The 24,177-nt window shown below is 37.7% G+C and overlaps 1 protein-coding gene across 2 annotated transcripts in view; it reads left to right on the top strand.

Moving 5' to 3' along the window:
* The window catches only part of adamtsl4 (ADAMTS-like 4), a 106,427-nt gene extending 82,825 nt beyond the window's left edge, over positions 1 to 23,602 (top strand). For both annotated transcript variants that reach the window (XM_079836998.1, XM_079836997.1), the window contains exons 9-17: positions 2,679 to 2,805; positions 5,174 to 5,425; positions 11,055 to 11,184; positions 13,914 to 14,118; positions 17,682 to 17,855; positions 17,933 to 18,112; positions 19,342 to 19,521; positions 19,610 to 19,754; positions 21,067 to 23,602. In XM_079836998.1, coding sequence (XP_079693124.1) covers positions 2,679 to 2,805; positions 5,174 to 5,425; positions 11,055 to 11,184; positions 13,914 to 14,118; positions 17,682 to 17,855; positions 17,933 to 18,112; positions 19,342 to 19,521; positions 19,610 to 19,754; positions 21,067 to 21,197 — 1,524 coding nt within the window. In that variant the 3' untranslated portion in view covers positions 21,198 to 23,602. The remainder of the gene's footprint in view (positions 1 to 2,678; positions 2,806 to 5,173; positions 5,426 to 11,054; positions 11,185 to 13,913; positions 14,119 to 17,681; positions 17,856 to 17,932; positions 18,113 to 19,341; positions 19,522 to 19,609; positions 19,755 to 21,066) is intronic.
* The last annotated feature ends 575 nt before the right edge of the window (positions 23,603 to 24,177 follow it).

The following is a 24,177-nucleotide window of genomic DNA, read 5'->3' as shown; positions in this document are numbered from 1 at the left end:
CAGTTCAATTCGCACTGCAGTAAACTCGCGCACCACCGCTTACAATGCCGGTCTCCTAACGGGGGATATGAGGGAGTACAAAGCTTCATGTTACGCCCTCCGGCGCGCCGTTAAAGCCGCAAAACTCCGCTATAAAGACCGAGTGGAATCTCATTTCCAACTCAACGACTCCCGGCGGATGTGGCAGGGACTGAGAACCATCTGTGCTTTTGGAACTAAATCCTCTGCAGAGGTGAGAGCTGATCCGTTACTGGTGAACGAGTTAAACTCTTTCTACGCTCGCTTTGATGGTAATCGCGGCAGCGCGACTCCGGCGAGTGACGCGTCAGAGAGAGTCCCTCAGAGCAGCAACGGTCACGTGATCTCTGTCTCGGAGGACGAGGTTCGGAGGGCACTCAAACGTGTGGATGTCAGGAAAGCTGCTGGGCCGGATGGTATTTCAGGTCGTGTTCTGCGGTCCTGTGCTGATCAGCTCGCAGGGCTCTTTACATCCATATTCAACGAGTCCCTTGCTACATCTGTTGTCCCCACCTCCTTCAAACGATCCTCCATCATCCCTGTACCTAAGATCAGTAAACCCTCTTGCCTAAATGACTATCGTCCAGTGGCTCTCACATCTTTAGTCATGAAGGTCTTTGAGAGACTCATTAAAAACAACATTTGCTCCTCCATTCCTGACACTTTGGACCCTCTTCAGTTTGCCTATCGTCCCAATAGATCGACTGAAGATGCCATTTCTCACGTCCTTCACTCCTGCCTCACTCACATCGACAGCAAAAGTGGGAACTATGTCAGGCTGCTATTTATTGACTATAGCTCAGCCTTTAACACCATAGTTCCCATTAAGCTAACACACAAACTCCTGGATCTAGGCCTGAATTCTTCTCTCTGCCTCTGGATTGAAGATTTCCTCACTGGCAGACCCCAGGCGGTGAGAGTAGGCCAGTTCACCTCCACCTCCATCACCCTGAGTGTTGGAGCTCCACAGGGCTGTGTGCTGAGTCCCCTGCTCTACTCTCTCTACACCCATGACTGTTTGTCCACACACAGCTCCACCTCGATCATCAAGTTTGCTGATGATACTGTTGTCCTGGGTCTCATCTCCAACAACAATGAGACGGCATACTTGGACGAAGTGGAGCAACTGACATCATGGTGCCAGGACAACTGTCTCTCTCTGAATGTTAACAAGACCAAAGAACTGATTGTGGACTTCAGGAAGAGACAGCATCGGTCATACTCCCCTCTCATGATCAGCGGGACACCGGTAGAGAGAGTGAGCAGCTTCAAATACCTGGGTGTGAACATCTCCGAGGATCTGACCTGGACTACACACATCCAGACACAGGTGAAAAAAGCCAGGCAAAGACTGTACCACCTGCGCCAGCTGAGGAAATTCAGGGTTTCACCAGCCATCCTGAAAACTTTCTATCGAGGGGCGATAGAAAGTGTCCTGACTCAGTGCATCACAGCGTGGTACGGGAACAGCACCAGTCACGACTGCAAAGCCCTGCAAAGAGTGGTGCGCTTATCCGAGCGCATCTCAGGCTCAGCTCTCCCGTCTCTGCAGGACATCTTCACCAAACGCTGCAGAGGTAGAGCTACTAAAATCATCAGAGACTTTAATCACCCTGCAAACTCTCACTTCACCCTGCTGCCATCTGGTAAGCGCTTCCGTAGCCTGATGGCAAAGACTGAAAGACTCAGGAGGAGTTTCTTCCCCCAGGCCATCAGACTCCTGAACTCAGTCACGTGACTCACTTCACCCCCGCACACACATAAACATCCAGTCTTTTAACATTAACATCCACATACTGCAATTGCACTGCACTTTACGTCCCTATTGTTACTGCGTAACAACCTGTAATAAACCTTGCACATTATACTTCTTTATATATACATATTATATATTTTATGTTAACCACTTATTTTTAAGTCTACAGTTTATCTCACTTATCATATCCACATATTTTTTATATTTTTATTTTTATCTTATTTCCTATTTTTATCTTTTACTTGATTTATTTATAATTCTACTTATGTTAATACTTTTTATTCTAATTTTATTCTATTTCTATTTAATTTCTTGTAACTGTTATTTGCACTGTCCATGGAGCGGACCTGTTTACATTTCACTGCCAGTTGTATATTGTGTATATAACTGTGTATGTGACAAATAAAACTCTTGAATCTTGAATCTTGAACCACATAAAGACGACAAGGAACAATGAACAGACAGAACTCAGGGTATAAGTAGACCGGGAGAAGTAATTAACAGAACTAGAATACAAGAAAATATTTGAAAAGAATAAAAATACACACAATATCAGTATTTAAGTTGTGATACTAGTGTCAGTATTGCTCTACATTGGTTTAGTTTAGGTGTCAGAGTCAATTGTTGACATACAGTATCAACGTACCGTGAATAGCACAGCTCTGATCATTTGGTCTTGGAAGAATGTGATGAATAATAGTTCATATTCATATGCTTCAGCTTTAAGTTCATTTAGATGTTAAGAAAAAGAGCGTCCACATAGTGCTGAGTGTGTAGGAGTGTGTTCGAGTGTGTTTTCATCAGTGATATACGGCTGATACTAACTGGAATGCGGTCATGGAGCGAGACGTTACCTTATGCTGGAGTTTATTAACCTGTTTTTACTCTCTCTCTCTTGCTGTAGATTATTTTCCACAGGCAGAATCCAGGCATAGACTATGAATATTACATCCCAGTGGAGAAACAGAGGGACGGAGAGAGAGAAGTACACAGAGAGAGAGAGCGAGGACGGGCAGCTCTCCGAGAAATCAGTGAGTTTTCCTACAGTCTTCTTGTCACAGTCTTTCTCTCTCTCTCTCTCGCCATCTCAGTTTCTATTTTTCTCTCCTGATGATCTTCTCTCTCACTCTAAATTTATAGTGTTTATATGTGTGTGCCGCGCAGATATATTTCACTTGAGCGGTCTTCTCTTATTTCTCTCATCACTTATTGGCCACCGTTGAAACCTTTTAAGGTCATTACAGGAGAATGGGCCTATGATTGTGTGTGTGTAACATCAGATGATGTTAAACAGAGTTTTTATGAGAATGGGGTCACTGTGAGAGTGTGTGACATGAACCAAAAAGCATGAATCAGGCTTTAGTTCTGTGCCAACCCTGCTAAAAACAATTTTTGGCAACTTGGGAACAGACTAGACCATCTAAATCAGCTTAAACCAGCTAATACCAGCACACCACAGGAATTAAAACCTAGTGAGCTGCCTTGCTGACTATCCCTACAGAGGCAGTTACCTTCTGAGACAGCTTCCTGACTCGTTTGACCTGACCCACGATTTTTTTAAACAGTCTGATGTTGAATGTTGCTAAGATAACAACAGCATATTCTAAGGATGATCAGACATTTCCCTTGTGAAAGAGAAGTGTGCTTTATTGCATTGAATGTGCACTTGTGCAGTAGTTCACTTCAAATCTTAAAAGTATATTTTAAAAAAAACACTACTTGCAGATAATACGCTATATTGCCAAAAGTTTTGGGACATCTGCCTTTACATGCACATGAACTTGCCATGAATGACATCCCATTCTTAATCTGTAAGGTTTAATATGGAGTTGTCCCACTCTTTACAGCTATAACAGCTTCAACTCTTCTGAGAAGGCTTTCTACAAAGTTTAGAAGTGTGTTTATTGGAACTGTGACCATTCTTCTAAAATGTATCAAAATGTCTTGGTATGCTGAAGCATTAAGAGTACATTTCACTGGAACTAAGGGGCCAAGCCCAAACCCTGATAAAACAACCCTACACCACAATCCCCCCTCCACCAAACTTTACACTTGGCACAATGCAGTCAGGCAAGTACCGTTTTACCCAAAATAGTCTAGAGTCCAGTGGTGGCGATCTTTACACTTTAGGCTTTGCATTGCACTTGGTGACGTAAGGCTTGGATGAGCTGCTCGGCCATGGAAACCCATTCCATGACTCTCTCTACACACTGTTCCCGAGCTAATCTGTAGGCCACATGAAGTTTGGAGGTCTGTAGCTATTTACTGTAGCTATACTGTAAGTTGGCGACTTCTGCGCACAGTGCGCCTCAGCATGCGCTGACCCCGCTCTGTGATTTTACGTGGCCTACCACTTCGTGGCTGAGTTGCTGTTGTTCCCAATTGCTTCCACATTTGTTATAATACCACTAACAGTGACCGTAGAATATTTAGTAGTGAGGAAATTTCACGAATGGACTTGGAATTGCACAGGTGGCAACCTATCACTATCTTTCTTAACACAGTTAAGTACTCTTTTAAAAAGTGCACTTTGTAATAATGTCAAATGTAAAGTTTTACTTTAAAGTATATTTCAAATCATGTTTTAATATTTTTTTGTTGTACTTTAAAGAAATGCACTTATTTTGAGGTGTTGACTAACATACTAAAGCACATGTATTTTTACTCTAGTGTGTTATTTGATGTTACATTTAAAGTTAATACATTTTAAATGTGCTCAATTGTTACTTTATCATTACAAAAGTTTCATTACAAATAGATTTAAATACATGACATTTAAGTTTCAATAGAAATGACATTAGTATAAAAAGTATATAAAATCTTATATTCAGCTGTACTTTAATTAGATTTCAAAGACAATCGAAGTAATTATGAAATTGCAGATATTATAAAGATGGACTTAAGTCCTATTTAAGTGGGTGAAATAGCACTCTTAAGCATTTAATGTAAATTTAAACTATAAAACATTTTCATTGAATTCCAGTTAGCATACAATTAAGTGTTCAAAAACATTACAGTCAGTTGCACTTAAGTATATTATTTCCCTAATAAGTACTCTTTTTAAAAGCAGGCTTTAGTGTACTTCTTTTTCACAAGGGTTTTAATGTTGCATCACAAACTTTTTCAGCCAATCTTATTTGTTTAGCGTTTGTTCTAGGTAGGCAGCACACTAGGGCTGAATCCGAAATCGAATGAAAACGAGTGAGTGAATTCGGAGAGCTGTTGAGTGTATATCGGCTGTATACTCATTATTGCGGTGCAATGTGGGATTGAAAGAGTGCACTCAATAACGTCCACTATGGTTTCGGACACGTCCACTCAAATAACATCCTATTTGAGGCTACAGGGGGCGATGTCGGATTTAGCCTAGGACTCATCATGCTTATCTCTGTGTTGCAGGTGCTGTCTCAGGGGGAATCGAGAACCCTGTTGCTCCTCCTCCTGTGTTGTCTTCTGCCTCCTCGTCTCCATTTTCCTCCTCATTTTCCTCTGCATCTGATCGACGGCTACCTGAGAGGCCCCGCCCACAGGGTTTAGGACCCAACCGTAATGCTCGGATCCCTCCAAGAACGGACCTCCCACTGGACAATCAGCCTGCATTCATGTGGCGAAGAGGCGCGCTGACAGAATGCACTGCTACCTGTGGCAAAGGTCAGAGGTCGCCATAGTTTATATATATGAGTTGTTGTCAAGGGGTCAATGTTTGGCCGGTATGCCCTTGCTGGTAGATGCCATAACTACACCATTATGCAATCAAAAGGCCTGTTTCTCTATGGATGACCATTCAAAAGTAACTATTCAGACTAAATTCAATCTTTTGCAGTATATGAATTAGGGCTTGGTGATAAAACGATAACTCGTCATATAATTGTCCTCGTTAAAATTATAACAAAAGTTTGATAAGTGTCCGATATATTGTTTATGTACTATGCAAAAAATGCTGGGTACGCTTGTTTCCGCACACTTCACAGAACATTTATCAGCTTGTTGAAAACACACCGCAGTGCGAGCTTAGAGCGAATTTGTTGACCGCCTCGATCACGTGACCACTAAACAGCTGTGAGATGTAATGAAATGCGTCCAAGTTTGTTGCAGAGTTCTCCCATACAAACCACAAATCAAATGCCACGTGATTTAAACAGGTTTAAAGACAGATGAAACAGCGCTGACATTCTCAACAACACTGACGCGCAAAATAGGAGAAAAGTTGAGCCACATCGATACAGTTAGAAGGCTTTTCAATCCACAAGTCGCCAACATTTACCATGATTTACTGTAGTAACACTTACTGAAACCATGGGATTGTGGCAGAAATGTGGGATATTCATAATTAATGTTATTATATTATTAATGTAGACATTAAATGTTTCAAAGCAGTAATGAAATATAATTACAGTATTTTTTGTTAAGCTATAGCCGTTTTTGTGCATTTGTATTATACTACTAGGGCTGCACCGATATATCGGCCGAATTGTTTTATCAATTTACAACCATCGGCATATCGGCTATATCATGAGAAAGGCCGATATAACAAGCTGATGGTTTATTAATGAACTGCGTGAAGGCACTGAGCTGTGTAATGTTTGCAGCATAATCCAAGATTATATGCAATATTCCTGCTGCGCTGCTGTCTGTGTTTTAATGTTTATCAAACAACAAAAGACCAACAAACAAAAAAATAAATCGCTCACTACTCTTGACTAAACTTTCATAAGGATTCATTTCCGCGATGCAGACAACGCAGACAGAATCCAGTCATAAAAACGGAATTTACTGCATAATGCGGAATGGCACGGAATGTTTTGATGAATAAATAAAACGTTGGTCAGTACACTTAAATCAATCGCGATGCATACTAGTGTCTGTGAATATTGAGCCCCAAAAATACTTAAATATCCTGCATGTTTCTCTGTCTCTGTAAATGAATGGAGACGCGCGACTTCATTTAGCCTAATGTTACCTCTTTCTCTCTCACACACACACACACACACACACACTGAAACACACTCATTGTATGTATATATATATATATATATATATATATATATATATATATATATATATATATATATATATAATATTTATGTTGGCCTGGTGAATGTTAAAAGGATCCAGTGTATGTTCATTAGAAATTATTTGATAATGCAGCAATAAACTAGCTAGTAGGCTATAAGTTAATAATGTTTTTTTTGTTTGTTTTTTTACTTTAAAAACACTATTTTAAATGACAAAATTTCTAATAGGGGGCAAGTGGCAAATATCGGTATCGGCCAATAATTGTTTGTTAAAATCGGTATCGGTATCGGCCCCAAAAAATCATATCGGTGCATCCCTATATACTGCCGTATTGTTCCGAATATAAGACAATAGCTGCATCCGAAATCGAATACTATAGACCTGGTCGGTGTCATGTCATAGCTGGGGGCGTGGCGTGGGGGCGGAGTCGACGTGGGGGAAAACAGTCCATTCCCCCACAATGTAAATGGATGGGGTAACCCAGTATAGCCTGTGTAGAATCACTTTTGCCACTCGACAGAGCAAGATATCAAGAAAAACTGTGCCAGATTGTCCATACAGTATCTGTGACGACTAGACGGAATCAATGGCCAGAGGTGTCATTTTCTCATCAAAATACATGCTGCTCCGCCGACCCCCATAAAGGTATGACATGCCTACTTCATAAACTACCCAGTCTTTCCATGAAGACGTTAATTCAGTGTTCCTAATGGATTAAAAGTATGTATTACATACATTTAACGTTTTAAAATGACCATAAAACGTGTCTTGTGCTATGAAATTGATATTTGGAGTTGACAATATGTTGTCAGTGTCACAATATTAGAATTACTGACAATAGCGGAAAAAATGTATTAGCTTTTTTATAGCAACCGTCTTCATCAAAAGGCTATTATGCCGTGTAATATTTGTGGGAGCAGCATGCATTTGACGAGAAAATGTACAAGTGTCGTACATATAATGTGATTATCAGCTTGAAGCACAAGCATGAGCCCAGCCCTTCCCATCATGAAATAAAGAAGACTTTTGAATGTTTTGTACATTAATAACCTCACGCATTATGAAAAACTGCTTTAACGAGTCCCATACGTGACAAGTATGACTTTATTGGCGTTTTGTTCAACAAACTTTTGCCATTGCAATTAATGAAATGCGACTCTTTACAATAATACCAGCATCATGTTAATTGTAATGGACGTATTGAACAGGCTTTTGGAATTGACGAGCGGCTCCATCTGTTTATTTAGCAGTATAAAACTTCAGATCAGGGTTTTTTAACTTACTAGAGGTGCAGAACACCACATGGCAACTTTTTGGGACTGCACCAAGCAAAAATAAATCGTAATCATTACAAAGAGTAAAGATAAAGTGTCTAACAAGGTCTACGTGCATTCATTCTAATGGCTTGTTTTCCCCCACGGCATATGGCGGATATGACGTTTTGTGGGCATTCCCAGTAATGCCGACCAAGTCTATAGTATGCGAAAAACAGTACGCCAACTGAGAAGTATGTCCGAATTCATAGTATTTGAAAAAAGTAGGTGAAAAGTACTCGGCGAGGCTACTACTTCCGGCGAGATTCTGAAGTGTGCATACAATGGACACTTTACTATCCCATGAAGCCATGGAAGTGGATTTATGAATGGAGGTGATGGGACGCAACTGACGCTGGTAGGTCACATGATAATGACAACATGGCGGATGTAGTAGGTCCGGATTACATTCATACTACATTCATTCATACTATATAGAACTTACTTTTATAATGGTCGCGAAGTTCGTTCAAATTCAAATGTAGTAACTACTCACATAGTACGCGATTTCGGACGCAGACAATATTTTTTTCGTAGAAATACATCTGAAAAAACAGGTTAGTCTTATATTATATTCAGGGTCTGGACTTTTACATGTCAGTAATACACCTGCAACAATAGGTGCTGCCAAATACGCGAAAAAAGAGTGTGCCAAGAAATATTGTGTGTCAGAGTGAAATGTTAGAAGATCGCAAGTGCTAAAAAAAAATAGTGTATTATAAAAAAAAGTCTTAAAAATGCTAACAGTCAAAGAAAATCTTACCGTCTAAGAGCCGCACGACTGTCATGTTTGCGTGCCACACTGACGGTATCAAACTTCCCCCGTACGTGATTTTAAAACATAAGATGGTACCCAGATTCACTTCTACTGTTAATTAACTTTTGGTAGACTACATGGTTTTCACTATGAGATGGATAGCCTAGATGTTATATAATTCAGATTGGCTACAGGTTATTTTTATAGTATGCCAAAAAATATTTTTAAATGTAATCGTTTGTACATTTTACCAGTATTTACCATACTTTCAATACAAAAATTTAAATATGAAAAATATGCAATAGGAAAATTATTTTCAAATATAAGCATTTTCTTTATAAAATACAAGATTTGGTCTTCAGAAAGCCTTTTCCAAAAGGTACATCTTGAAAAAGGGGGGTTGTCTTATAATCAGGGTCATCTTATATTTGGAACAACATGGTAAATGTCTTATGGCTACTTTTAAACTTTTGTTCATATCAAATAACAGAAACAATATAGTTACTTTTTGTTAACCATGGTAGTGAAGTGCAATGCATGGTTTTACCTATGGTTAACGTAATACAAATACTATAGAAGGTCACATTTTACCTTATAAAATGTTACCTTGTAAAAATTAGGTTGTTACAATTTTTACAGATGTTACTTATTTTGTTAGTGAACATAAATTTACATCTGCATCCCAACTCAGGCTACTGTCAAATTAAAAATGTAATTTATTCCTGTGATCAAAGCTGAATTTTCTCACTGACCCCAAACTTGTGAACCGGAGTGTTTATATATACCTATATTTTCCCCTCTCTGCTACAAGCCATGGAGCTCTATTAGTGAGTGATCAGTCACATGACATTCACATGAATCTCTTCTCATGATTTCACACTATTGCTTTGAGTGGCTCGTCTATAACCTGTGATCCAGAGTGGACGTGGTGGATTAATGTTGTGTTTATTTGAAATAGGAGAGCTGGAAACACTCAGAGAACATGAACCCGTTGCCTACTGACATATGAAGAAAGCCAAGCTCTGTGGAACAGAACGTACTTGTGCCAGACTATTAGGGAGTTTCTCTATAGGGCTGTGAGTGTGTTTGAGGGGGTTTCTCAGTGCTCACCACTGGTTTTTATTAAGCTGATTTGCCCAGTGTGAATTTGTTCTATACTGCCTCCTTCTGGTGTGTTTAAAGAGCTGCAGATTGCCACAACTGACAGTGGCTGTGTCCGAAAACCTAGGCAGTTGACTCATTTCCTGACTGCTTTATCAGACAATGGCTTGTAAGGCAGCGTTTGTGCATGAAGGCACCTCTCAAAACTAATTTCAGACAGACTTCTAAGGCAGTGTAACAGTTTAATGATCTACAGCAAAATAAAGAGAGGTTTGGTGAGAACTTATCAAATATTTAATATATTTATAAATTTTATTTAATATAATATTTAAACATTAGTAATTTCTCGCTAGAAATTACATCAGAAGTGGAAAATGTTGGTAAAAAAACGTACATTTACACACGGACTGACCAGCAAACTCAACTTTCGGACGCCATCTTTTTTTTCCAGCTCAACGGTCACAGAATGGAAAGCACAGGATTGTGGGATATCAAAGGCAGCGAAGGATACATCTATGCTGCCTTCAAAAATCGATCAGATAAAGGTCTCTCAGGAGGCAGGAAGTGAAGCTAACATTAGATTCGGATGTGCCTTGATGCCTTCCTACCGTGAAATTTGTCCTCCGAAGGCGGCATTTTCCAGGTTTCGGACGCAGCCAGTGTGTGCACTCTTGTTAGTGGTGTCTGCTCAATCTATTCCACAGATTTAGAGTTAGTGATTTAAACAAAACCCCAAAAAACAGAGATATATGTAGAGATCAGAAAATCACAGTGACTTGAGGGTGTAAATGTAACGGAGGCCAGCTAGTAGTTGCTGCGCAAGTAAACCTCACTCCTCTGATCTCAAGAGACGCTCTAGTGACTGACACTAGAGGTTGCAGCCTTTAGCCTCCTTGTTAGAGCTTCCGACTCTCATGCCGGCGGACCAGGGTTCGAATCCCGCTTGGAGTGGGCGGTTCGATCAGGAGGGGTTACATAAACAACCGCCCAGAACACCTTGGCATCAAATTTTACACCACTCACCACTTAAAAATGTTGTATTATGTGTATTTTTGTTTGTTTGACGTGTACATTTGTGTTTGTGTGTATCCAGGCTCTCAGTACAGAGAGATTGTGTGTGTGAACAGACACACAGAGCAGGAAGTCCACGAGAGGAGGTGCGACTCTGCAACCAAACCCGGGCCAGAGGAGGAACCATGTAATGTTCATCCTTGTCCACCATTGTGAGTAACTGTGCATGTACATACAATACATACAAAAACATTTGGGTTCAATTAGATTGTTTTAAGAAATTAATATTTTTATTGAGCAAGGATGCATTAGATTGATCAAAGTGATGGTAAAGACATTTATACTGTTACAAAATATTTATACTTTTAAATAAATAAAATATGAAGCAGCACAACTGTTTTCATTGATAATAATCAAAAATGTGTCTTGAGCATCAAATCAGAATGATTTCTAAAGGATCATGTGACACGCCTGGAGTAATGATCACAGGAATAAATTACATTTTAGAATATATTCAAATTGAAAACATCTTTTTTAAATTGTAATAATATTTCACAGTATTGCTGTATTTATTGTATTTTTATTCAAATAAATGTAGCCTTGGGTGAGCAGAAGAGACTTCTTTCAAAAACATTTGACAAGTTTAATAAGTACACCGTAAAAAAAAAAAGTTCAGTTTATTTAAATTGTGCAAACTCGTTGCCTTAATTCAATTAAGTAAGCTGCACCAATTTGTTCTTACTTAACCCATTTAAGTTTTGTTAATTATATCTGTGATCTGAGAAAGTGCATTGCGACAGGAATAAATTAATTGCTTTGTTTTATTACTTTTTGCTTTATTTTACCATTTTATTTGCTGTCAGTATAACCCCAATAACAACAGCAAATAAAGTGGTAATGGTCTTATTAATTAAAAAAAAAAAAAATTGTCACCATTGTTGTGTTTTGCATGCTGAATGTTGAAGTCTGAGTGTGACTCAAGCATGGTCAATTGCAAGATATTGTCACAAATATAGAGGGAATATAGAGGGATTATATCAACCCAATTATAATTTAATAAGTTAATAAGCCATAAGTGTTAGTGATAAAATGATTAAACAAGGGTTTTCAAACCCTGGTCCGGGGACCTCCAGGGGGCTGCAAAAGAGTGACAGGGAGTCCGTGGAAAAGTCTAAAAAACTGTGCACAAAAAAATGTATAATAATAATTAGATTAAAATAAATGAGTATAAATTAGATCTAAATAAATAAAATATTAGTTAGTTATTAATCATCAAAATCTAATAAAGAATTAAAAAAAATAATATAAATTATATATATATATATATATATATATATATATATATATATATATATATATATATATATATATATATATATATATATATATATATATATATATATATATAATAATACATTACTACATGCAGAACAAAATATATAATAATGTAAATTAAACTAATTTTAGATCATTAGATTATTATCATTTTTTGTGTAAAAATGTAGTGTTGATAAAAGAAAGATGCCTTTTAAATTTTAGGATGGGGGTCCCTCACACAGGGATGATCATATTTGGGGGTCCGTGGCATCTAAAAGATTGAAAACCCCTGTGTTAAAAGATAATTATCTGACATGAAATAGGTGTTATATATCATTAATTAATTAATTCACAAATACTATATATATATATATACATGTATGACCAGTCAAGTAACGTTTACTCTAGTTTTTTGAGTAATGAAGTCATAGCTTGCAAACAGTACAGATTACAAAAAAAATGTAAGTAAGTTTGACAAATTTTACAAAAATTATATAACGAGAATGTACAACAGGAATCCGTGTTTTTGTCTTAACCTGAATCATTATGGTACGCTTATAATAAGTGTTTATATTGGGACTATTTCAAAGCGGAGGAGGAGCACAGTCCCTGAGTGACTCACCATAGACATAAACAGAGAGAAGTAGCTCGGGCTGCAATGTTCGACCGCAAAACGCATGCAGTTCTGTTTATTAACCGCTAGAGCGCAAAAAGTTACGGACTGCAGCTTTAAGTAAAGTTAACTAAAAAGTCTTCGCAAGAACCATCTATTATATATTCCAGGTAAATACAATGTAAGCTCTGTCAACAGCATCTGTTACTTTCCATAAAGCACATGCAGGTAGATATTTTTGGGCGCTGCATCTGGCATTGTTTCCTGTCCTGTCACAAGCATTGCATTTTTTAAGAAGCTGTGTCAAGTTGAAAATAGTCTTGTGAATTGAGACCCCTGTATTGTTCCATATTGCTTTCTGTCTTGCTGTTTTTAAAGGGTGTCTTGTGTTAATGAAACAGCATCTGTTACTTTCCATAAAGCATTAGATTTGGTATGGTTCTATTCTGGGCAAGAACTCCCTAGCATGGATAAAAGCAGGGTAACCCCCTTAACCCCATAAAACAGTGGTCCTACGTCATACAGTGAGAGAGGTTCATAGACGGTCTTGTGACCAAAGATAGCCAGCGATCATTTTCTGACAATGTCAGAAATTTATCATGATCATCTCACAGTGTGTTTGCTGCTACGACCTACGTCTACTGACTAGCCAATAAAAATGCAACATGAAATGGCATATTGATCAACGCAACATGGCGCTAAAACTTAAAGCCACTTACCTCAAGCTCCATTTTTCGCTTCCTCCTCTTTTTTCAGTGCACATAAAAACCACAATTGCCAAAGTGCGATTCATCTTGCTCTATTTGTTTACCACTAACACATGCTGATGACATTCACCGTCATACAGTCTACATACATGTCGTACTCAAGTTTATTAGACCCATATCGTACATGTAATGATCTTATAGGATTGATGAAAGCACAGAGTCTGTAGCAGGCATTGTATACATGAATGGATTGTTGGTTTGGGTTAATATGTATATCTCAGTTAATTTGTTTATGTGTGTGTAGCTGGGATATGGGCGTGTGGTCGGAGTGCAGTGTTTCCTGCGGTTGGGGTGTGCAGCAGCGTCACATACAGTGCAGGCTGAGTTTTGGGAATCTTTCAACGATGGTTCACCCTCAGCGCTGCTCCGGTCTCTCCCGCCCCAATGCCACACAGCCCTGCCACCCGCGCGTCTGCTCCCACTGGGAGGTCAGCACCAACTGGAGCGCGGTAAGACACGTGTGTGTGAGGTTGACTTGCTCACTTTTTTTTATTATTTTGTAAAAATTATATGTCAAATCAGTGCTGGAAGTGGGGCGGTACTCACCGGTACTCACTTCTACATTTTACTCTTAAGCGTACCTGCACTTTTTCTTGTGTACCGCTACTTCTCGCTTTTATAACGGATCCATTGTCTGTGTAATATGACTGTGACCGAAGCCCAAATGTTTAATTAAGTGGCGAGCGAATCATTGTAGGTGCGTTTACCAGCGCGCTCCAAAAGTGTTAAGATTTGCGCATGCCGTTCCTATGCGACACTGATGATAAAATGTGCGACCCATTTGAATTCTATTGAGAATGTAGTAAAACACTACAGAGAAGGTTGAATCTGATCATCATGATCTAAAACAGCCACTACAATGACTGATGAAAAGAGGGGAAAACATTCTGCAAGCTTTTTAAACTCATGTTGACCACATTTACTAGAATTTATCACTTTCTATTGTATTTATTATGATAAATAACACAACACACCGAAATTAAGCCACAACTCAACGAAATCAAGCCACAACACAACGAAATCAAGCCACAATACACCGAAATTAAGCCACAACACAACGAAATCAAGCCACAACACATCGAAATTAAGCCAGAACTCAACAAAATCAAGCCACAACACATCGAAATTAAGCCAGAACTCAACAAAATCAAGCCACAACACACCGAAATTAAGCCACAACACAATGAAATCAAGCCACAATACACCGAAATTAAGCCACAACACAACGAAATCAAGCCACAACACATCTAAATTAAGCCAGAACTCAACAAAATCAAGCCACAACACATCGAAATTAAGCCAGAACTCAACAAAATCAAGCCACAACACACCGAAATTAAGCCACAACACAATGAAAAAGCCACAACACAACGGAAATGCTCCCGACCACTAGGGGGCTCTCGGAGCGCGGTAAAGTTAGTCCACTGATCTAGATTCTGCAATCTCACAAAGATATCAATACCTATTTTAACAGTATGTAACCATTGTATATCGACATGAAATATAAATTCAAAACCATCTACATGCAATATAGCTGCATATTTATTCTCGAGAATGCTTTGACCCGCTACCACGGTGCATGATGCCTAAGGGAGCGTCTGCCAATTTTACCATGTGGTTGAAACATATAATTTGTATTCATTAAAAAAAAAATTAACAAATTTTCACATTTAAAAACAGACATGTTCAAATTCCAAAGCTTGATTTGAATTGGTAATAATAATTACAAATTAATACAATGTAATACAAATTATATGTTTCAACCACATGGTGGAACTGGCAGACGTTCCCTTATGCTGCGTTCACACCAAACGCGAATTGAGGGTCAAAATCACGTCTACCGCGTCTAGTTTCATGCACGAACATTTTGAATGCATTTGCGCGTCCGCAGCGAGTTGGACGCGAGTAGAAATCGAGCGCTGGAAGCGAAATTGACGCGCGTTCAAGGCACTCCAGAAGAAATATGTCATAAAACACCACTCTGCCTCTTTTCATTTTCATTAAACATATATATTAAGCATTAATAGCCACACAAATGTGGTCCAGGCAACTCCTACATTATCTTCACTGCATGTATATTTAAATATCCTTAAAATATAAAGTTATGAAACTTCTCTTTGCCCTCAGTCAAAACGATTTGGCAGACAACAAATTATAGATTCATGACACCAAAGATCGCCCGTTAGATCCACACAAGATGCACCACTACAGGACATCACAGCCAGCAGCAGACGGCAGAAGGACTGGCTGAGGAAAGGCAGCCCTCGCTGGGGTTATGAGCGGTGATTGCCCGGTGATCGCCTGGATCTCACAACTCCAAAAACATAAAATTATTTTATATTAAATAGGGGCTCTCTTTATAAATAACCCACAGATTTGAGCTTTAAACAACTACATTCTCACCTGAAAAAGTCTTAAAACGACATTTTGTGACACAATAGTTGTTTTTTTAAATTATGCAGGGTTTCTGATCACGTCACTTTACCACGTGACCGCAGCGAGCAGGCTCCTGATTGGTTAACGCGGCGCGAATTGACGCCAAAGTTCAAATTTTTCAACTCGGGCGTCAGAAATTCGCTTCAAACACGTGAATGCACAAAAGCACCATTCACGTGTAACGCGTGTATCGCGCAAGACGCTCAATTCGCGTCCAATTCGCGCCATTCGGGCGAACTGGACGCGCGAAGGAGGCGGATTCGCGTCCTTCGCGCCGCGCGAAACGCGCCTTCCGTACCGCGAGACCTCCACACGCGCGTCAACGCGCCTTTCCATTGACTTAACATTTAAATCACTCGCGTCAGACGCTCAATTCACGTTTGGTGTGAACGCAGCATCAGGCATCATGCGCCGTGGTAGCGGGTCAAAGCGTTCTCAAGTATAAATATGCAGCTATAATAAATGTAGGTGATTTTGAATTAATATTTCATATCGAAATACACTGTATATCGCATTGAAAGTCTCCAATTTAAAATTTTCTAGTGACTGATCACATCTAAATTTTTCAGTTGGCCAAATTGAATTTCTGTGAATAAAATTGCATCAATTCACAGAAATTCAATTTGGCCAACTGAAAATTTTCGAGAGACAAATGGCAGACAAACGGCAATCCACCTGTCACTCAAAGTGGCCACGCCCTTAATTATGCAGAACTTTAAGGCTTTATATAATGTAAACAAGTGAGTTATAAAAAAATTCACCCCCCTCACAGTTGTCATGAAGGGCAAAATTAGCCGTATAGACCAAAACCACAATTTGTACCAGACTGTAAACGTGTTTTTTTCTGCTGTAAAGTTGGGCATTTTAACATGGGGCTCAATGAGATTCTGCTCCCTTCTGGAGCCTGTCTCTAGCGGCCAGTCGATGAACTGCAGTTTAAGTCACTTCCGTATTGGCTTCAAGAGAAACTGCGGGAGGTTGCCGCTTGGGATCACCTTAGACATCTCCATTTTGCGCCGCCATGTTTCTACAGTAGCCCTAAACGGACAAACTTCTCTACAGAGCGCTAGTCACTGTCTTTTTGTCTCAGATGACGACATCTTTGTCCTGTGTCGGCCACCGTAGATTCTCTATGTGCTTCGAAAAGGAGGGGTAAGCGGTGGGCGGTTGCAATTCGCAAACTCACCACTAGATGCCGCTAAAATTGACACAGTGCACCTTTAAGCCTCCAGTGAGGCTGCACACATGCAGGTAGATGTTTTTGGGCGCTGCATCTTGCGTTGTTTCTTGTCCCACCACAAGCATTGCATTTTTAAGATGCTTGATAATAGCCTTGTGAATTGAGACCCCTGTATTGTTCCATTTTGCTTTCTGCCTAGCTGTTTTCTATGCAAAAATGTGTCTTGTGTTGTGTTAACGAAACATGTTCTGGCTACAGTAGTTGTTCAGGCAACCAACTGACTAGCTGATGTGGAAAATCAGTTGTTTTGCTCTAAGTGTATGTGGTTATCTCCAGAGACACAGATGTGTTTGAGCCGTCTGTCTGTGTGTGTGTTAATGCATCTTTTCCCCACAGTGTTCAGTGGATTGTGGAATGGGAAAGAGAACCCGGAGTGTACGCTGTGTCAGTGACCATGGTAACACTGTGAATGACAGGGAGTGCAATGACAGGGTCAGCCCACAGCGCACCGAGGACTGTCACATGGGTCCTTGTGTCACTAATTGGTACTTCACAGACTGGACAAACACTGTGAGTATTGAGCAGTGAGATTCATGTAGAGATATTTCATCAAATGTTTTAAATGTGGGTCATTGTTTCTCTCTCAGTGTTCTGCGACGTGCGGCCCGGGTGTCCAGCGGAGAGAGGTGGTGTGTTTGACCGGTGGAGGCAGGAGAGAAGGAGGTGGCGGAGTGGAATGTGTGGGAGAGAAACCGGCTGATATGAAGGGCTGTAACGGGGGTCCCTGTACATCCACCCACCTGTGGTACACTGGACCCTGGGGACAGGTGAGGACAACAAACATCCATAAATAAAAGGTCTATGTAAGAATAGGATAGAATTGTATTATAGAATATAGAATTGAAGAACATGTCAATGAATTAAGTGGAATAGAATAGAATAAAATGGAAGAATAGAATGTAGAATAGCATCAAAGAAAACCAAACAGAATTGAGTAAAATGAAATGGAACAAAATATAATAGAACAGTGTAGAATAGAATAACACTGAATAGAACAGAATAAAGTTGCATAGAAAAAAGATGTAGAATGGAATAACAGAATAGTACAGAACAGAACAATTAGATGTGAATTAGAATAAAGTTAAAATAATTCAACATTTAAAACTGAATTTAACGGTACAGAATTGAATACAATTATATTAAACAAAATTAAATAATGTAAAATAGAATAACAAATTGTTAAAACAATAGAATTCAGAATATAATATTGTTGATTAGAGCAGAATAAAGTTGCATAGAATAAAGATGAATAGAATAGAATTTGCTATTCTTCTATTTCAAATAGTTCAAATAATTCAATTAGATCATTGTAAAAAAATTGAATAGAATTATGTAGAACATAAGAACATTAAAGAAAACCTAATAAAAGGAAATATAACTAAATTAGATATAACAGAATAACACAGAATAGAATATCGTTGATTAGAGTTGCATAGAATAAAGATGAATAGAAATAGAACAAAGTTAAATGTAAAACAATGCAGAATGGAATAACAGAATAGTACTAAACAGAACTAGCCAATAAGAAAAGTTCAAATAATTCTAAAAAAGAATAGAATAATGTAGAATAGAATAGCATCAAAGTAACTGAATACAATTAAATAGAACAAAATCAAATGGAATAGAATAGAATATCATTGAATAGAACAAAAATAAAATTGCATAGAATAAAGATGAAAAAGAACAAAGGTAAATGTGCAACAACGTAGAACAAAATACAGGTCAATTAAAATAATCAAATTAGAACATTCTAAAGAATGACATCAAAGAAATGTCATAAAATAAAATAGAACAAAAAATATACTATAATAGAACCATGTAGAATAGAATAAAGTTGCATAGAATAAAGATGAAAAGAACAGAACAATGTAGAATAGAACAATATAAAATAGAATCACATTGAATAGAGCAGAATAAAGCTGCATAGAATAAAGATGAACAGAACTGAACAGAACAGTGAACTACTGGCTGTGTTGACTCTGTCCACTCTCCACAGTGTAACGTAGCGTGTGGGAACGGCACCCAGCGCAGGGACGTGATCTGCGTGAGGAAGACAGGAAGTGACTTCACAGTGAGCGGCTCCAGTGAGTGCTCCCACCTGGACAAACCGTCCCCAGTGCAGCCGTGCGAACTGCAGCCCTGCAAACCGCAGTGGTTCACCACCGAATGGAGCACGGTGAGGATGACATCATCTGTCAATCAATCTGTCCTTCAGGATCTTCCCTTCTTCCGCTGTTATTCAGTTCCCCTCTCTTCCGGTATAGTGCTCTCGCTCCTGCGGTGAAGGGGTGCAGACGCGGGAGGTCCGGTGTCTCACAGCAGACAAACAGTACAGCGCAGTCTGCGATCTCGACGCTAAACCTGCGCATGAGCAGTCCTGTAACACCATACCCTGCAGTCCCTTTGAAGGTGTGTGTGTGTGTGAGTGTGTTTTTGCAGGATTTTCAAACTGGGGTCCAGGACCCCCCAGAGGCCACAGGGGAATGATAGGGGGTCTGTGGAAAAGTTATGTAACATTTAAATTAAAAATAATAATAATAAGATTAAACTAAATAAATAAATGTTATTAAAATAACATTAAAATTGTTAATAAAATGTAATTTAAATTAATTAATTAATTCATATTAAATCAATCCATTAGATAAAAATAAATGGATTAAAATAAATAACTACATAAATAAAAACATTTGATTAAAATAAATAAATACAATTTGATTTTAAAAATATATAATACATTCATACATATGATTAAAATAAAATAATAATTAATATAAATAAATAACATTTGATTTAAATAAAACATAAATAAAAACATTTGAGCAAGATAAATAAATAAAAACAATTAAAATGAATAACATTTGATTAAAATAATACATTTAATAAAAAATAAATAACTACATAAATAAAAACATTTGATTAAAATAAATAAATACAATTTGATTTTAAAAATATATAATACATTCATACATATGATTCAAAGAAAATAATAATTAAAATAAATAAATAACATTTGATTTAAATAAAAAATAAATGACTACATAAATAAAAACATTTGATTAAAATAAATAAATAAAAACAATTAAAATGAATAAGATTTGATTAAAATAATACATTTAATAAAACTTGATTTAAATGAAAATGTAGTGTAAAAATTAAAAGAAATAGCTAAATATATAAATACATTTGATTAAAATAAAAACAAATAAATAAATAATACATTAGATAAAATACATGTATTAAAATAAATAAATACAAATTTGTTTAGAAATAAATAAATAAACACACTTTAATTAAAATAAATAAATACAATTTGGTTTTAAAAATAAATAATAAATGAATACATTTGATTAAAATAATAAATTTTCAAAACACTACATAAATAAATAAAACTTGATTTTAATAAAAATGTAGTGTAAAAAAAGAAAATAAAGATGAACTAAATAAATGCATACTTTTGATTAAAATAATTCGATATAAATAAATGAATTAAATACATCTAACTTACATACAACAGTACAGTACAGTGAGTAGAACGGACACAACGATGTAATGCAATAGAAACAAAATATTTGAAACATATCTTTATGCATGAAAATATACTATAGCTGCCTTTAATTAGGATGGGGGTTAGGATCATGTTTAGCGGTCCATGGCATCTAAAAGATTGAAAAGCCCTGATTTAGACTATAACCCCTCTCTCTCTTCTTATCTGTCTTTGTAGATGAGAACTGTAAAGACAGACGACATAACTGTGTAATGGTGGTCCAGGCTCGACTCTGCGTCTACTCCTATTACAAGACCGCCTGCTGTGCGTCCTGTACCCAAAGTGCCCAGCGGGCCAAAAGACAATAGCCCCAACCAGAGCCAAAACTCAGCCAATCAGCGATCGCATCTCCGGAGACAGCCAATCAGAGGCCAGTCGCGTTCAAATGGAAATCCACCTGGAACTGAGCTGAAATCAGTGAAAGTTATCAAATGTTTCCGCATATGGGCTCAAATGATTGACAGGAGCTCTTTCCCTATTGATGAAGAGTCAGCTGCAGTGCTAGGACTGTTTAGTACACTATACTGTCAAATACTTAACCATTCCTTAAATGATCTTTAAACAAATGCACTGATGTCGCAAGTCCACAGTATGGACATATATATGAAGATATTGTTAAGTGAGAGCAATTCTAGAAGTTGCCCTTTTGCTTTTGTCACACATGAAGTGTTTCATAGCTGTTTCTTTTAATTGCAAGTCAATCAGCATATCTGGAATCAGAATCAACATGATTAGAATTAGTATTCCATCTCATTTAGCCCGTTTCTGAGGAGTTGTGTGACCAAACTATGACAAAACACACAGTTACACGCATAACGTGCGTCCTTCACTTCTCATTAAGTTGCATATGAAGGTGAAAAGGAGAGAAAGAATGCATTCGTTTGTTTTCATGTAAATGCACATGATCACATGACTATTATGGGATTCAATTCCTGCCAAATGTACTGCGGTCACAGATAATAAAAAAACATGATTTCGAACTTTAAATCCCCCCTGTGCGAACGAGGGGGTATATTAACGTTGGTCTACTGTTGCTATAGCAATTAACTATTTTTTGTTTATGTGGACATTTAAGAAAAAAAATCTTATATTCAGTTCAAGAAGTTAAACTTTGTAACTGAACTGCGCAGTTGTGATTATGTGTTTGAAGCTTTGATCAATGCTCTTTTTTTTTTTAATGTGCTTTAAAAAAAAATTCACATTTATAATAATAATAATATTGGCATTATTTTTTTTTCATTTTGTGCAATATATTTTTACACGTGTTTTTAATTTTTGAAATCACACTTATTGTTTTTTGATCCGTGACCGCAGTACATTTGGCGGGAATTTAATCCCATAGATCATTGCCTAAAAAATGACATAAAACAGTAATAGATTTTTACACAGACATAGTTTTGTCTCAGTCCCTTAAATTGTAAGATAGCAGTACAGAATTGAGTGCAGTGTGAACAGAAATCGAATCTAGTCCACACACATCATTTCTGAGATATAAATAGAAGATGAGCAGTATTTGATTTAATCCTCATTCTTTAGGTCGCTTTTGTCTGAATGTATATCAGTTCCATGTTTTAGTGATTTATTTTGTGTGACATGTTTTTGTTTGTGTGTTTATGTCTGGCTGTTTTTATTGGTTGCCCACAATATAAATTAACCGAATATGGCCATCACAGAATCAACGTTTTAGAAGCACTGCCAGTTTTAATATCATTAGCAGAAAGCACAAAGCATTTTTGTTGTGCATTTAATTTTGCAGGCCTCTGATAAATGATTGCTAAGGATATGTGCACAGGCGGAATTCATTTAGGACAGCATTGTTTGTGCGGATTATTCATAATGCATTAGTATTAAATATGCAAATAGTATAGTCATTTAGCCAAAGCGATGTACAATGCAAGACCATTGCCCTCCGGTTAAAATACTCAAGGGTTTCTAGTGTCACAGATCAAACGTGAACTTTCTGTTACCAGCCCACAGCTATAACTACTAGTCTACCATAACCTCTTGACTCAGTTCTCAGAGTGTGTGTGTGTGTGTGTGTGTGTGTGTGTGTGTGTGTGTGTGTGTGTGTGTGTGTGTGTGTGTGTGCGTGCGTGCGTGCGTGCGTGCGTGCGTGCGTGCGTGCGTGCGTGCGTGCGTGCGTGCGTGCGTGCGTGTGTGTGTATGTGTCTGTGTGTGACATTCTTTGGTCCCCATGATGAAAACATCTTATAAATCATACTAAGTGATGTTTTTTTCAAATGTAAAATGGAAAGTTTTGTGTGATGGCCGGGTAGGTTTAGGGGTAGGGGTAGTGTTAGTGGAGAGAATATACAGTTTGTACAGTATAAAAATCACTATGTCTATGGAATGTCCCCATAATACATGGAAACCCAACGTGTGTGTGCATGCGTACGCGTGTGTGTGTGTGTGTCTGTCTGTCTGTCTTTCTGAGAGTTTATGTACATATTTTGTATGTATATTATCACATACATTTAGACTGGTAGCAGAGACTTTAGATGAATAAGAAGATGCTTTTATATATGAAACAGGAAGCTATTTATCTATAAAATACATATAATTTATTTTATTTTTTTCTTAAAAGGATCACTTACTGTCTTTGGAAATTCAAGATCAACTTGTCATTGTTATACATTTATGTTGCTTTGATATGGAACAGTGTGTGCAGATTTTACCACAATTATTATTCATAATAAACAAACCTAAAACCGTACAACTGTTTTACTGCTCTCATTTAATTATCTTAATATAAATACATGCAAATTTAAAAATGTTAATTACATTAAGGTTGCACAAAAAGTGAAGCTACTCCTGAGGGAAATACATTTTGTGCTCACTTGTATGTGGAAAAAAATATGAATAAAACTGTAAAGTACCTAATACTAATACTAATATATATATAATGTAATCAATGTTATTGAAAGTTATTATTACTTATAGAGCCCATTAGACAAAATCTTTTCAAGTGTATTTCTATATTCACGTCATCTGTTCACGGAAAGGTTCTTTCGGAACCAAAAATTGGTTCTTCAATGGAATGACTGTGAAAAGCCCCCTTTGGAACCTTTATTTAGAGTGTAGTGTGAGGAACATTTAAAAAAAATAATGGAATAACAAATATATAAGGAACCTTTTGTGCGATGGAAACATGTTAAAGGTACTTCATGGAAACATACACCGATCAAGCATAACATTTTGACCTTCCTAATATTGTGTTGGACCCCCTTTTGCTGCCAAAACAGCCCTGACCCGTCGAGGCATGGACTCCTCTAGAGCCCTGAAGGTGTG

The sequence above is a fragment of the Gobio gobio genome (genome assembly GCF_949357685.1).
Source record: "Gobio gobio genome assembly, chromosome: 15".
NCBI lineage: Eukaryota > Metazoa > Chordata > Actinopteri > Cypriniformes > Gobionidae > Gobio > Gobio gobio.
This window is presented reverse-complemented; position numbering and strand designations above follow the sequence as displayed.